Genomic DNA, 16604 nt, shown 5'->3' with positions numbered 1-16604 from the left:
TCTGTGCTCCTGATAAAGTAGTTTGTATTTGGACTGCAATAACTATCTATTCATACAGCACAGAGATGCTCAACGTTTTTTAGGCTTGAGATCATATAGCCCATTTAGAGATCTGTTGGCTTACACATTCATGAAGCTTTAAGCACAAATCAACATTGTAGCCAAAAGTAACAATTTTAATTACACAAACTACATAAAAGGTAATTCTCTCCATCAAAAGCTGTAGGCTGGCTACTGAATATACAAGACATTACACACGTGAAAAAAATTAAAATATACATGATCATAAATGCTGAAAAATTTTCGTGAGATACCTGGATTTGCGTATCATTGGTAGGTTTATTATAATCTGGTGAATAACTTGTCACAGCCAACCTTACACAGTCTGAAATATGAGAATCAGCAAGTTTATTTCTACACTTACATTTCACTATGTTCATCATTAAAAATGCGGCCTCATACAGATAAATTAATCCAAAAATAATAAAATGCCACTTTTATAATAATAGTGAGTGTAAAAACCTACTCTAATTTCCAAAAGTTATTTTCATTTTCTTCTGACTTCAAGGAAATGTGACTGAAATTCACTTATTTTTTCCATTGTTCATATTGTTGTTTCGCAGTAACTCATAAACTGAGATCTGTGCTCTGGATGCAGAGCTCGGTGCACCCCCCCCCCCCCCCCCCACACGTTTTGTATTATCGCGAAATAGGGGAGAAAGTGTCACTGAAATGATACAGGATTTGAGCTGGACATCGTCAAAAATAGACAACAGATACACACACACACACACACACACACACACACACACACACACACACACACAACTCACACACGAATGTAGTCTCAGGCAACTGAAACCACACTGCGAGCAGCAGCAGCAGCAGTCATTATTTGATTTTCTTTTTTAGTCATAAATCTTCTGACTTGCTTTGATGCAGCCCACCACAAATCATCCTCCTGCGCTAAGATTTTCACCACGGAGCAGCAGTTGCAATGTATGTCCTGAATTATTTGCTGGTTGTTTTCCAATACCTGTCTTCCTCTGCAGTTGTCACCCTCTACTGCTCCCTCTAGTACCATGGAAGTTATTCTCTTGTCTTAATAGATGTCCTATCATCCTGTCTCTTCTTCTTGTCAGTGTTTTCCATGTATTTCTATATATTCCTCGCCAATTCTACTGAGAATCTCTTACATTTTTACCTTGGCAGGCCACCTAATTTCCAACATTTTTCTGTAGCATCACATCAAAAATGCTTCAATTCTCTTCTGTTGTGGTTTTCCCACAATCCATGTTTCACTATCATACAGTGCTGTGTTCCGAACATATAGTCTCAGAAATTTCATCCAAAAATTAATGCCTAAGCTCTTGGCCAGCAATGCCAGCCTTGTCTGTGCTAGTTTGCTTTTCATGTCTTCCTTGCTCCTTTCATGATGGGTTATTCTGCTGCTTAGGTAGCAGAATTCCTAAACTTCATCTACTTCATGAGCCCTAATTCTGATGTTAAGTTTCCCACTGTTCTAATTTCTGCTACTTCTCATTACTTTCGTCTTTCTTTGATTTGTTCTCAAACCATATTATGTACTCATTAGAATGTGCATTCCATTCTACGCATCCTGTAATTCTTCTTCACTTTCACTAAGGATAGAATGTCATCATAAATTTTGTCATTGATATCCTTTCACATTGAATTTTAATCCTACTCCTGAACCTTTCTTTTATTTCTGTCATTGCTTCTTCAATGTACAGAACGATCATTGTGGGTGAAAAATTACATCTCTGTCTTACACCCTTTTCCATCTGAGCACTTCATTCTTGGTCTCCTATTCTCGTTGTTCCTTCTTGGTTCTTGTACATATTGTATATTACCCATCTCTCCCTATAGCTTACCCCTATTCTTCTCAGAATTTTGAACACCTTGCACTATTCTACACTGCCGAAAGATTTTTCCACGTGGACAAATCCCCCTTTCCTAAAGCCAAACCCATCATCATCTAACACATACTCAATTTTCTATTCCATTCTTCTGTATATTATTCTTGTCAGCAACCTGGATGCACAAGCTGTTAAGCTGATTATGCAATATTTCTAACACTTGTCAGCTCTTGCTATCTTCAGAATTGCAATGATGTTTCTCCAAACTCCGACAGTATATCGACAGTCTCATACATTCTACACACCAACAGGAATAGTTGTTTTGTTGTCACTTACCCCTCAATGATTTTAGAAATTCTGTTGGAATGTTGTCTGCTGCTTCTGCCTTAATTGATCTTAAGTCATCCGAAGCTCTCTTAAATTTTGAATCTAATACTGTTTCCCCTATCTCTTCCCTGTCAACCCCAGTGTCTTCTTCTACCATGTCATCAGACAAGTCCTCCCTCACACAGAGGCCTTCAAAGTACTCTTCCCACCTATCCACTCTCTCTTCTGCATTTACAGTGAAATTTCCATTGTGCTCTTAATGTTTCCGCCCTTGCTTTTAATTTCATTAACAACTGTTTTGACTTTTCTATATGCTGAATCAGTCCGTCGAACATTTATTTCTTTTTCAATTTCTTCATTTTTCATGCAGTCATTTAGCCTTAGCTCCCCTGTACTTCCTATTTATTTCATTCCTAAGTGACCTGTATTTCTGTATTCCTGAATTTCTCTAAACATTTTTCTACACCTCCTTTGATCGATGGACATCCAGCTACAACTTTCCAAATGTTATGAAGAGCCAATAAGATAAATGAAGAGGCCTTCAATGGCAAGAAGTCTTACTACAGCAAATACCTACACTACCCAATATCAAAGACACAAAAACATTTGCTGCAGTCAGAAGTCCGCCCTTGTCATGCAGTACATGGAAGAGTGTGCCTAAAATTTCTTGTGAACCAACTGCATAGCAGCCTTAAATGTACAGTCAAACAATTGAAACACCAGGTTGGATGGCAGTCATGTGTGCTTTGAGGTCTGCTTGCTTTTGTGACTGAGTGAGTGAGTGTGTGTGTGTGTGTGTGTGTGTGTGTGTGTGTGTAATAAGCAAGAAGCTCAGTTTTGCACTTGGAGGACATCTGATTGTGTTGACTTGAAAAGAAAGATTCTACTTAATTTTGGGTGCTTCCAAATACCTTAGGCTCCTTCATTGTAGATGGTACACAAGCGATCTGCCAAATATGAGCCAAATCGACTGACGGCTTCTGAGGCCTTCCCCTCATTAGCCACTACGTTATTTTAGGTGATTGTTGCAGCATAGTGAATGTGCATGTGATCAGGAGGTACATCATATCAGATCACAGAGTCATTGGCTAGCTGGAGGTCATTAATGAAGGAAATGGACTTGACATTGTCTAATTGAAGCCAGTAACTGTCTCTTCCTGATGAAAGATTTCTTGTTCCCATTAGCAACACACCTTTGTTCCTCGTTTTCATTTAATTTTACCCTGATCTGTTGTCAGAGTAAACTGGATAAAAATAATGCAGAAACTTGTCTCATACAGCATCTTAACCATCACTGCTATTTTAGCTTTATATATAGATGGGTATATGCAATAAAGCATCAGTCAAGACATGATAACACATCCTTGGTACAACGTGATGTACAATATTGTTTGGAGAGTAAATACTAAGTATTATTAAATCAAGAAGACCAATCCATTAAGAAGAAACCTGACAGAGATTGCCTTCATTGGAATCTCTAAATGTTTTGCAGGCACAGATTACTCTAGATGTGGGAGCTGATGGCAGTCACATGGTGCCAAATCTGGTGAACAGGGTCGGTGATGGTGTTATAATTTGTATTTCCAATTCATCAATGTTCCCATTAATTTGTATTTCCAATTCCTCAATGTTCTCATAATGAAAACATCTTTGTGGACATGTGCAGTGGTATGGTGGAAAGTGGTATTTATCTTTCACAATCAAGGCCTGTTCTCAAGTATTATTTTCATAAAATTGGTCTGAAATACAGACACGGTATTCACTAGTTGTTGGTTTATGAGAAGTATTGATGAAGTTCTTAATTATCACCTGACAAAATAAAGTTTGGTAATAATTTTTATTTTATTTCCAGGTACATGTCTGCAGTTCCGATACACAGCTGAAATCTCTCTGCCACAATACCTTAGGCTTTACAGTTTGGAGCACAAGAAAAAGCATGACAAACAGTAAAACCAATATGTTAGCATGCTGGTGATTTATTGTTGATAAAAATCCATAAACAATCATCCAAGGAAGCGTGACGGACGTGAAATCACATTATAAACATGAAGGTCAACACCATATCATTGCCCAGGATGCCTCAAATACAATAATTCAAGAAACAACATTTTTCATAACAGTAAGATGACGGATACAAATGGAGAGAGAGAAACTATCAAACATTTGAATCTTTTCAATAATGACAAATATGATAAAATAGTGGAGGAGGGGAAAAACTTTGACTGCAACATTGGAGGCAGCGACTGGGTTCTTTGAACACGAAAGAATTCTTACATTAAGACATAAGGAAAAAACAGAGGTTATGTCATGTTAGTATTGACGTCAAAGGGGAGCAAGTAGGAACAAAGAAATTGTCTCAATATTCTCAAAAATATGATATCCAGTTGGACTGCACCACTGCAAAACTTCAGTACATTACTGTACTGAACTGTTATTCTTGTGTATATAAATGTCTTTACTGACAGTACAACACCAGTACATGCAAAATTTATTATTTCAGTAGTAGATCACAAAATATTCTGAACTTACTCATACAATAGTGAACAAACAATACTTAGACCTAGCTACACACACACATGATTAACTGTTGTCAAACGTACAGTGCAACTGATTATTTCATTAAAGGGTTTTCAAATACACACGAGTGTGTTTTTGAGTTTGTGATATGTTATTCAGAACTTGTCTTGGTAGTTACTTAGTTAATATTTTCAGGTACATTATATTGCAGCTTGGACACTGTGTGGTTGCAACCTACGTACTATCGAAAGGTGAGTGACTCATACAAACTCCGTTGTGCTCTGGATGGATATTAGTGCACATACAAATACACCACACACATTTTTATTTTGTAAAGGCATACAAATGTGGTCGCATATTATAATAAAAAATCCAGTACCAAAGACCATGAATTACAAAAGACGTTTTCACACTTTCTCGATGTTTTCGTCTATAGCTGCAGTTTCAGTTCTTCCTCCCCCCATGATCCATGGACCTTGCCGTTGGTGGGGAGGCTTGCGTGCCTCAGCGATACAGATAGCTGTACCGTAGGTGCAACCACAACAGAGGGGTATCTGTTGAGAGGCCAGACAAACGTGTGGTTCCTGAAGAGGGGCAGCAGCCTTTTCAGTAGTTGCAAGGGCAACAGTCTGGATGATTGACTGACCTGGCCTTGTAACAATAACCAAAACAGCCTTGCTGTGCTGGTACTGCGAACGGCTGAAGCAAGGGGAAACTACAGCCGTAATTTTTCCCGAGGGCATGCAGCTTTACTGTATGATTAAATGATGATGGCGTCCTCTTGGGTAAAATAGTCCCCCATTCGGATCTCCGGGCGGGGACTACTCAAGAGGAAGCCGTTATCAGGAGAAAGAAAACTGGCGTTCTACGGATCGGAGCGTGGAATGTCACTTAATCGCGCAGGTAGGTTAGAAAATTTAAAAAGGGAAATGGATAGGTTAAAGTTAGATATAGTGGGAATTAGTGAAGTTCGGTGGCAGGAGGAACAAGACTTCTGGTCAGGTGACTACAGGGTTATAAACACAAAATCAATTATGGGTAATGCAGGAGTAGGTTTAATAATGAATAGGAAAATAGGAATGCGGGTAAGCTACTACAAACAGTATAGTGAACGCATTATTGTGGCCAAGATAGATACGAAGCCCACACCTACTACAGTAGTACAAGTTTATATGCCAACCAGCTCTGCAGATGACGAAGAAATCGAAGAAATGTATGATGAAATAAAAGAAATTATTCAGATAGCGAAGGGTGACGAAAATTTAATAGTCATGGGTGACTGGAATTCGGTAGTAGGAAAAGGGAGAGAAGGAAACATAGTAGGTGAATATGAATTGGGGCTAAGAAATGAAAGAGGAAGCCGCCTGGTAGAATTTTGCACAGAGCACAACTTAATCATAGCTAACACTTGGTTTAAGAATCATGAAAGAAGGTTGTATACATGGAAGAACCCTGGAGATACTAAAAGGTATCAGATAGATTATATAATGGTAAGACAGAGATTTAGGAACCAGGTTTTAAATTGTAAGACATTTCCAGGGGCAGATGTGGACTCTGACCACAATCTATTGGTTATGACTTGTAGATTAAAACTGAAGAAACTGCAAAAAGGTGGGAATTTAAGGAGATGGGACCTGGATAAACTGAAAGAACCAGAGGTTGTACAGAGTTTCAGGGAGAGCATAAGGGAACAATTGACAGGAATGGGGGAAAGAAATACAGTAGAAGGAGAATGGGTAGCTTTGAGGGATGAAATAGTGAAGGCAGCAGAGGATCAAATAGGTAAAAAGACGAGGGTTAGTAGAACTCCTTGGGTAACAGAAGAAATATTGAATTTAATTGATGAAAGGAGAAAATATAAAAATGCAGTAAATGAAGCAGGCAAAAAGGAATACAAACGTCTCAAAAATGAGATCGACAGGAAGTGCAAAATGGCTAACCAGGGATGGCTAGAGAACAAATGTAAGGATGTAGAGGCTTATCTAATGAGGGGTAAGATAGATACTGCCTACAGGAAAATTAAAGAGACCTTTGGAGATACGAGAACCACTTGCATGAACATCAAGAGCTCAGATGGAAACCCAGTTCTAAGCAAAGAAGGGAAAGCAGAAAGGTGGAAGGAGTATATAGAGGGTCTATACAATGGCGACGTACTTGAGGACAATATTATGGAAATGGAAGAGGATGTAGATGAAGATGAAATGGGAGATACGATACTGCGTGAAGAGGTTGACAGAGCACTGAAAGACCTGAGTCGAAACAAGGCCCCCGGAGTAGACAACATTCCATTGGAACTACTGACGGCCTTGGGAGAGCCAGTCCTGACAAAACTCTACCATCTGGTGAGCAAGATGTATGAAACAGGCGAAATACCCACAGACTTCAAGAAGAATATAATAATTCCAAAAATCTGACATAACATATTGAAACTAATGTAAACATCTTTTGTAACAAATTGTTTATAGATGTAGAAATCAAGCCAGATCGTAAATATGTTTCATTACAGACCACTGATGATATTTCAATAAAACAAAAAGCATTTGGTGAAAAATATATGCATTTTCTCACAGTTGCAAAGATGGATTTAAATAGCCTTCAATAACTTCAGAAATATCATCATCATCATCATCATCATCATCATCATCTAAGACTGATTATGCCTTTCAGCGTTCAGTCTGGAGCATAGGCCCCCTTATAAAATTCCTCCATGATCCCCTATTCAGTGCTAATAAATAAGATCAGAAAAAAGTAGGTCTATTGAAAAAAGTGTGAAAGGGAAGGATGAGTCGTACAAACCAAAACAAAATAGCGAGCACCAATGAAATGCTGCTTGTGCTATGTTCACTATTGTAGGATATTACCCAATGTGTTTTGTCCATTTTACAGATATTGTGCAATTTTTGTTTCAAGAAATATATGAATACACAGCTTACAAACTGCCAGCTACTCTCTTTCAAATATACAAACTACTTTGAAAGTGTGAAAATGTACTACAATAAAGAAAATGCCTATAAAACAACACACCTGTGGTGATACACAGTTGCAAGTCCTGAAAATTCATCGTCCGTGGACTCTGGCCAGTTGCACATGCACTGTAGTGCTGGGTTTACGGACTATTCATGAAAAATCTGTCAAGTTACGCCACACACAAACTGTTCAATCATGTGGGCAGATCAGTGAGACTACATCCGACATGCACAGCCTGTACATTAGTGATAAAGGACAGGTCTCAGATCGGTGGCTTCAAATCATTAGAGATAACTGCCGTCCTAGTCTGTTGCAGAAATCCACTCCCGTGTAGCCAGCTATTCATGCCCACAGTCAAGAGTCACCGACAATGCAGTGATGAACTGACACTACGGTGATCAATCCATGCAGTGGATAAATTGTGTAAATGCTGTGAAGTGCTACAAAGGATGGAGTAGGGAGGGGGAGCATGACACCCAGGCTGCACCCAGCTAGTGACAACGTGTGGTGTCTCCGCAAAACAAACAATTTCACCAGTTGAGCCAAAAATGAGAGTTTCCAGGCCCCCCGACATGTGTGAAATTCCCTTATTTTTAAAACTTGTGCCAACCTTGGTTTTACAGTGTCCGAAGATAAATAAATTAATATCAGAGATGTCATCTAAAAATTAAGGGCAAAGAGGTTACACCTAGCACCTTTGTGAAGAGCCCATTGCGTGTCTGACACCATAGTATGTGGCCCCAATTACAATATCATACTGCAGAGACCACATACTTTGGCCAAAAAAAAAACATTATTTATATGCGCACACCAATGTGTTGTAATTTAATGTTGAGCATGGCAACTAATATGTTTATGTCAAAAGAGGGCATGTTATCCAGAAAACTTCGCATAATAAAACTTGCAATGTTGTACCTCATCAGTGCAAAAAGTTTCAAGACTAGATAACTAAAAAAGAGAGAAAAGTTAGGATGGAGGCTTTAAAGCTTCAGGTGTGCTCACAGTATCCTCACCCCACCTTCCCTGTTGAATACAAAATGCAGAACATTCACACAATCATGTGAAACAGTAGGTAAAGTTCTTTTTCGGGATGATGTTTGACTCACACTTCAAACTGGCTTGAATGTCGGTTATGTCATCGAAGTGTTGACACCTCATGTGAATTTATGCATTCTGTTATTTTGTGTTAGGTTTGTACCCATAACATCAAGTTTCTTCACCAGTGACAATTTTTTCCAGGAAAGAACTGTCCACATTTTGCATTTCAGTCAAGTTGTGGAAAGCATTCTCATGTTGCCATCTTCGTTCGGGAGCCAAGATGTGCAGCAGGAAGTTTTCACACAATTTTCTCTTCTTAAAAATGTTAGGGAGAATATCTTGAACACTTGATTTAGAGATGTTGCTCAACTGCAACTTGTGGCAAAAATGTTGTCACATTATAGTCGCACAGCAGCTACTCAACGCTGCCTGCTCACTACTGACTGGTTGAATGCACATCTCTCATTTAGGTGCTCAATGCCTATGTTAGCGATTTGTTGTTAGTTAAAACTGCCACTGTAGTTATTGCACTGACGTCGCTTATGTGGCAGGAATAAAATCATTCTTGGTGCTTTTTGGACGGATGGTGTACAGCTAATGGATGAAAGCATGAACAAGCATTGCCAGACACATGATCCTCCATGTCATCCAAAATGTTTCTTTGGCAGCTAATAAGTAGAGAGATGTGATCCACTCTGCAGTAGTTGGTGCTATTAGTAATTCTTTCCTATTCGGGGTAAAAATATTCCCTATCATCATAAAGCTAGGTTTCCTGTTAATTACTAGAAGGTAAGGCAATCACTCTACTTCCATAGAATGTAGGTCACATCGGAGTTTAGCCTGGAATGCACTGCAACAGAGCCAGCCAACAATTTAATGTGAATGTTCTTCACTAATACTGTGAATCTCATCAATAAACTCACTGTATGTATGTTAGGTTGCTATCAATAAGTATTGTGGATTTATTTAGAGCATACACCACATTAGGTGGTGAGCCATCTTATTTGTTCTGTCCATTATTAAACTATTTAATTAGTTCGTGAAATCTTCTCGTGTGATCAGCCGAGTAAAGGCGTCGTCTTCTCGCAACGTTTCGAAGGGTTTCGTACCCATCATCTTCAAGCGAAGTGTCGAGATGCTGTGTTGCGCGGTCCTATAAAGGCTCCTGGACCAGTGACTGATTCCGGGCGCCGACCAATCAGGTACCTGCGGAATCGGCCACCGCGCCAGTGGTGGGGGGTTCGCGGCGCGGACCGGGCGTCGAGTCCCTGCCGGTTCCTAATACGTCTGTGGCCGCTACCGTCTTCGTGCCGGAGCGTTCTCTTCTAATTTTAGTTATTGCGGGATTCCATGCTGTACTGAGTTGGAAACCAGTGTCTCGATTGATCAGGTTGCTGTTCAACCGAATTTCTACAGCCTCTTTGAAAACTGAATCCCAAAATCCTTTAGCGTCACACAGCTTCTTCGTACCCTCAAAGAGGAAGGTGTGTCCTTCGTTAAGGCTATGTTCCGCTACCGCCGATTTTTCTGTCTGACCAAGGCGTACATTTCTAATGTGTTCCGAGCGCCTCTGCGTGATGCAGCGCTGCGTTTGTCCGATGTATTTCGTACCACATTCACATTCAATACTGTATACGCCCGGAGTCTGCAGTCCTAGGTGGTCTTTGACTGAGCCAAGTATGTCCTTAATTTTACTTGGGGCATGAAAAATTGTCTTGATGTTGTGTTTCTCCAGAATGCGGGCAATCTTGGCTGTTGGCGGTCCCGCGTATGGTAGAAATGCCAGGCATCTGGTCTCATCTTCTTCTTCTGGTGTGTCTACCTTCCTGCTCTTGTGTAGGGCGCGCGAGATTTGCGTCTCATTATAACCGTTGCTGCGGAAGGTCTTCCTTAGGTGTTGTAACTCTGCAGGTAGGCTGTCATCATCACAGATAGACTTGGCCCTGTGCACAAGTGTGTTAAGCACTGAGTTGCGTTGTGCTGGGTGGTGGCAACTCTGTGCATGAAGGTATAAATCCGTATGTGTCTTCTTCCTATACACAGCGTGACCCAAGGTGCCATCAGGGTGCCTCTTGATTAGAATGTCAAGGAAGGGCAAGCTTCCGTTTTCTTCCACCTCCATGGTGAATTGTATGTTGCTGTGTATGCTGTTGAGATGTCGCAGGAAGTCTTGCAGGTTCTCTCTGCCATGTGCCATGTTGCGAGAAGACGACGCCTTTACTCGGCTGATCACCCGAGAAGATTTCACGAATGGAATACGCCGAGAAAGTCTCAAATCACATATTTAATTAGTACTAAAAATGTCCCCTTCCCAATATTTTCCAGTCCATTTGCAAAACAGTTTATCATCCTACACTAAAGTTTCTGGAAATATCAAAGAGGATACAGGCAGATTACAATCAACAGTTTAATTATATGACAATATACAAATGATTAAAGCTGTAACACTGAACAATCTCTAACACTGACAGTTTAGGATGGCATGAATCTGCTACATGCTGCAACCAGATGATCAAAATGTGCAGACATGGAATCAAAGAGTCTGGACATGTTTTTGCAGAATCTCCCCACACACGATTTGGATATGAAGTTGCACAGCACCCACAATAATTGCTAGCACAAAGTTATAACCAAATTACAAGCGTCTGTTTGATGTTGAGCTTGTCGAATGAATACACATGCCCGGGAAGCAGTTGTACTTCTCATTTTTTGAAAAAATGTTCCTACATGTGCTTGGACAGTGTGTGTCTGAACTATGGCATGCAAGGTTGCCTGAAGGATGTATATTTCAAGCTCTATATTAAACTTCCCTGATGTACCAGTATTGTTTAGATTTCCTTCCATCCATAGGAGACATCATGTTTTATCCAAATGTACACCTTACCACCACATTAGCCCACTGTCTTGGTCAACAATGCAAGATGCAAGACGGCAGTCACTGTGGTGGCATCTAATGTGTGTGTGACTGTCACTGTAAGATGGGATGAAGTGAGATTTTAACAAAAAATATTACATTTTGCCACCCAGCATTCCAACACAATCACATCACCATGACTGACTGAGGCAGTTGTGGTTTCTGGAAAAAATTTAAGCCAATGCAACAGTGTGTATGCCAGCAGTCCAGCTCATGATCAACATAGGCATGTTAATATCAACTGTAGTGCTGTAGTGTCTAGGTCAAAGCTGGGCAATTTATTACACACATACAGATAAGATGATTAGTATCCCATACTGCAGTCACACTATGTAGAGCAGCATCGTGTAGGGTCCCTGCGAGCCCCCCCCCCCCCCCCAACACACACACACACACACACACACACACACACACACACACATTGTGGTGACAATATGTCCTGTAAGAGCCAAAGATGAAGGTATAACTAGCAAATAATGAAGACAGCTATTTGGTTTAAACTGAGCTAGTATTTCTGGATGTGCATTTGTATAATCGGTAGTGGAAAAGTGAAATCTTGAGTAAATCTCAAATTGTTTTGAGTGGTGAAGTTTACTATACAAATACGTACCTCACTGTATTGCTGCATGTGATTTTCTATGCAAGCTTGTATTTCTACAGCACGTGCTGGGTTCAGATGCACAAAGAACTTGGAAAGTGAACATACATATGTAACATGAGCTGCCAAACACTGGCCCTGGCACAGTGACAAATCCAGCTCTTCCTCAACATTAACTGAAATGTTATTGGCAGGTGGTGCTAAAACAAGAGAAATGACACAAATCAATGCAATAAAAAACTGAACACAATTACAATTTAGTAAAAACACATAAACATTATATTTTATGAAATATGTAATTAATTAATTAATTTATTTATTTATTTATTTATTTATTTATTTATTTAGTAATTTTAGGATACAATGTAATTTTAGGATACAATGAAGATGTCAGAGAGTGAATGCACCCTGTTATTTTTTACACCAATTACAAGGGCACAAAAGAAATTTTGACATTATGAAAATCTAATGCAACAGATGATAGAACAGCCAAAAACAAACATTAGCTTAAAGTATGATATTGATTTACACCTGTAATTTTCTGCTGTATTCAAAAGCTTTCCCAATTTTTAACTGTGTTAAATTATTGTGGTATAGTTATACTCTCAAGCCTTACAGTGATGAAAGTTCATGCATAATACATTATGTCCAAAGACTTCGGGAATATTTTTCAGTTTCACCAGCTGCTCTGTCCCAAAGCAAATGGTTGCTTGCACAAATGTCAATACATTATTTACCTTACTTGAAATAATGTTTGTGTGTTCTTTATGACACCGACAACGAACACAATGGGAAAATTGCCATCACCATGTTATGTGAATCATCACGGGGGAAAGTGGGGTGTACTACAGGTGTGATGGTGCACATAACTGACAGGACTGGCAGAATGACAATATTTGCCAGCATCATACAACACTATGCCTCTTGCTACGATCATTGCACCATTGCTACCTGCCTCTGTGTAAGCTGATAACACCAATACTGATTTGTCTTCATTTAAAAAAAAAATATGCTCATATTTCAACACTGAAAATTCAAATATGGAACGCAAAAAAAAAATGCCGAGGGAAAAAATACCACCCAAATTTGTGCACAACTCCATGCACCCAATAGATCAGTTTTCAAATAGGCCTAAGTACTTAATATAAATAAAATTATAAAGAATGTCAAAGTAAATAGTGCTACTCGTCATCAAGCAGCCTTATTTCACAGAGAAAACTGCTTATACTTGTAAATCTATAGGAAGATACTGCATTACTCCGCATGAAACATATGCATAGCAAATGTGTGTGTGTGTGTGTGTGTGTGTGTGTGTGTGTGTGTGTGCGTGCGTGCGTGCGTACATTGTATGCACATGTTGTGATTTTTTTTTTTTTTGGGGGGGGGGGGGGGGCGGCAAGTGTTCAATGCCTTGTTTTTACATGGTTCTATTGCTCAATACACCCTACATAATGGATATAATGTCGCCGTCGTCGCTGCTGCTGCTACTGTCCTCCCACACCAGTACCTTAATTCAATCACTACATCATCAGCAACAGCAGCAGTCACTGCACTCGATTTGCTGTAAAATGCCAATGTCCTGAAAGATACAGGTACCACTCACAGAGAATGCTTTACACAAACTGAATAGTTTAACTGGAATCTGAACAACCCATATTGGCAATCTAAACTTGGACCTGTGGAAGTTATTACTTCCTTTTATTATTTAGATTTTCGATGATATATGCAGTTAGTCTAGCACTGAACATGTGCCATTATCTGCTGTTGAATTACTGGACCAAAGTCCAAGGACAGGACAGAGTCAGTAGAGGATGCAGCATAGCTCCATTTAAAAATGTTAATTACTTGTGCTTAAAAAAAAAAACTCAAATGATGTCACCATTTTACAACGTTAATGGATGAAAACACCACCTCCCAGGTGAAAGCCATTTTCAGCGATGCACTTAAGCCATTCTCGGGAGTTGGCTTCCCCTCTCTCCAACAATGCTCTGTCATTATAATGACTTTCACACGAACTGCTTCATTCAGTTCTTCAACTATACATGATTTGTGCTCACATACACATGACTTGAGGCAACCCCACAGGCCTGAGGAATGAGGAGGCCAACTAATGTCACCAAACCAGGAAATGATGCGACCACAAAAAACGTACAAATTGCTTCCACTGACATTCTTGCTTTGTGAGCTATGGCCCTGTCCTGGTGAAACCAAACTGACCAGATAGAAATACATTTTCTTCTTAGTTCAGGTAGAAATAATTCAGTGATCATCTGTCTGTAACGTCCCAAGGTTATAGTTACAGAGTTCCCACTATCGACTTGGAAAAAGTACGGACCAATAACATCTGTACCGGCTAAAGCACACCAGTCATCTTGGGACTATGTAATGGTCTTTCATGGATTATTTTGGGATTTTCACTGGCCCAATAATGACAGTTCTGCTAATTTATCATACTGTTCAAATGAAAATGAGCTTCATCACTCACAAACAAAATAATGTTATCATTTTGCTGAAGTATGGCCTCCATTTCTTGGGCAAAATTTAGATGCTCATGTAATCTCTAGGGTTCAATTATTGCACCATGGCCATTTTGTAGGGATAAAATCTCACATCAATATGTAAAATACACCATATTGAATGATTATTGAGGCGCAGTTCAGCAGAATGTCTCGACAGATCGATCAGTATGGATTGCCGAACTCTTTCAACATTTTCTGCAGTACGTACTGAGCGAGGAACTCCTGGTGGTTTCCTGTTCATCACTGTTCCTTGTAAAAGAAATGATTCAGTTCAACATGAAATGGTGCTATGAGTGAGAACACAAGCATGTCTCGCAAGATTGAAATGGCAATGAAACTCACACTGAACTGCAACGTAGACTCATTATTATGCAAAAAACTAATGTAAGCAAACACACAATGCTGCATAGTCCAGGGCTCCATGACTTTGACTAAACAAAATGGCAGGAGCCACCAAACACGTGACCACATCAGTTCCCCCCACTCCTACTACCAGAGCTAAATGCTATCTGTTCTAAAAACGTCCATTCTTTCTGCTTCACCCTGTATAACTCTTTACAATTTTGACGTTAAACCTGTTTACAACTACCCTCTTTCATTTAGCATTTTCTTTCATAAAAAGTGAAGACTATAAAGCATTTTTATACTCTGTTGATAATACGATTTTTTAATGCACATACGATGAAATATCTCTACAGTCGATCCAAAGATGAATAAATATAGAGAGTTTCTAATGAGCTGCTAACTTTATAATTTAATAAAATCTTGGAATTGCCTATTCCACTATGTTATCGTAAGAGATCAGCAAGTTAACAGCATATACCTATGCATATGATCAATGAAGTGTGCTCACTCGGCAGTCTAGTGGTTAGTACAGGTCCCAGGTTCGATTACCAGTGACTACCTCAGATTTTTCTGTGGTGGGAAGATTTAAAAAGGGGTCCCCTCAGCCTTTTGAGGGGTAACACAAAGTCATGAGGTGCATACTTTGTGTCTTATAAATAACAATAAAGATAGAGTAACTGAATATTGGTTTTGTCACAGTGAATAAAAGAATCGTAGAATGACGAGTTCAAAACTAAATTTTAAAATTTAATTCTAAAAGTTCACACAGTTGGTATGCATTATCAGTTACTCCTAACTCTAAGCTTAGTCCATATTTATGAAGGATATCCTTGTGACAAGATACACAGAAGAACCAAGGAAACTGGTACACCTGCCTAATATCGCGTAGGGCCCCCACAAGCACACAGAAGCGCCGGAACACAATGTGGCATGGACTCTACTAACGTGTGAAGTAGTGCTGGGGGGAATTGACATGATGAATCCTGCAGGACTTTCCATAAATCTGTAACAGTACCAGAAGGAGGAGATCTCTTCTAAACACCACATTGCATGGCTTCCCAGATATGCTCAATAATGTTAATGTCTGGGGAGGCTGGTGCCCAGAGGAAGTGTTTAAACTCAGAAGAGTGTTCCTGGAGTCACTCTGTAGCAATTTTGGATATGTCAGGTGTTTTGCGTTGTCCTGCTGTGATTGCCCAAGCCTGCTGGAATGCATAATGGACATGAATGGATGCTGGTGATCAGGCAGGATGCTTATGTACGAGTCACCTGTCAGAGTCATATCTAGATGTATCAGTGCATGTATGCATGCATTATTGAGTGGAAAAGCACTGGACACTACTAAAAACTGATTCTCAGCAAATTCTGTATGATACAGCAGTGACACAAGATGCCTACTCTTTCCTACACCTCAACAGTTGAGATAATGTGTGAAAGTCAAGAAACTAAATAACTAGTTTACTGAACAACACAGGAGATTATGGTATCCTAGAATAAACATT

General features: G+C 39.6%; 1 protein-coding gene across 1 annotated transcript in view; it reads right to left on the bottom strand.

Annotated features, from left to right (window-relative positions):
- Positions 1-16604, bottom strand: part of LOC126253238 (uncharacterized) — a 176173-nt gene that overhangs the window by 71859 nt on the left and 87710 nt on the right. The window contains exon 8 of the mRNA XM_049954425.1: positions 12251-12438. Coding sequence (XP_049810382.1) covers positions 12251-12438 — 188 coding nt within the window. The remainder of the gene's footprint in view (positions 1-12250; positions 12439-16604) is intronic.

The sequence above is a fragment of the Schistocerca nitens genome, chromosome 4, assembly GCF_023898315.1.
Source record: "Schistocerca nitens isolate TAMUIC-IGC-003100 chromosome 4, iqSchNite1.1, whole genome shotgun sequence".
Lineage (NCBI taxonomy): Eukaryota > Metazoa > Arthropoda > Insecta > Orthoptera > Acrididae > Schistocerca > Schistocerca nitens.
This window is presented reverse-complemented; position numbering and strand designations above follow the sequence as displayed.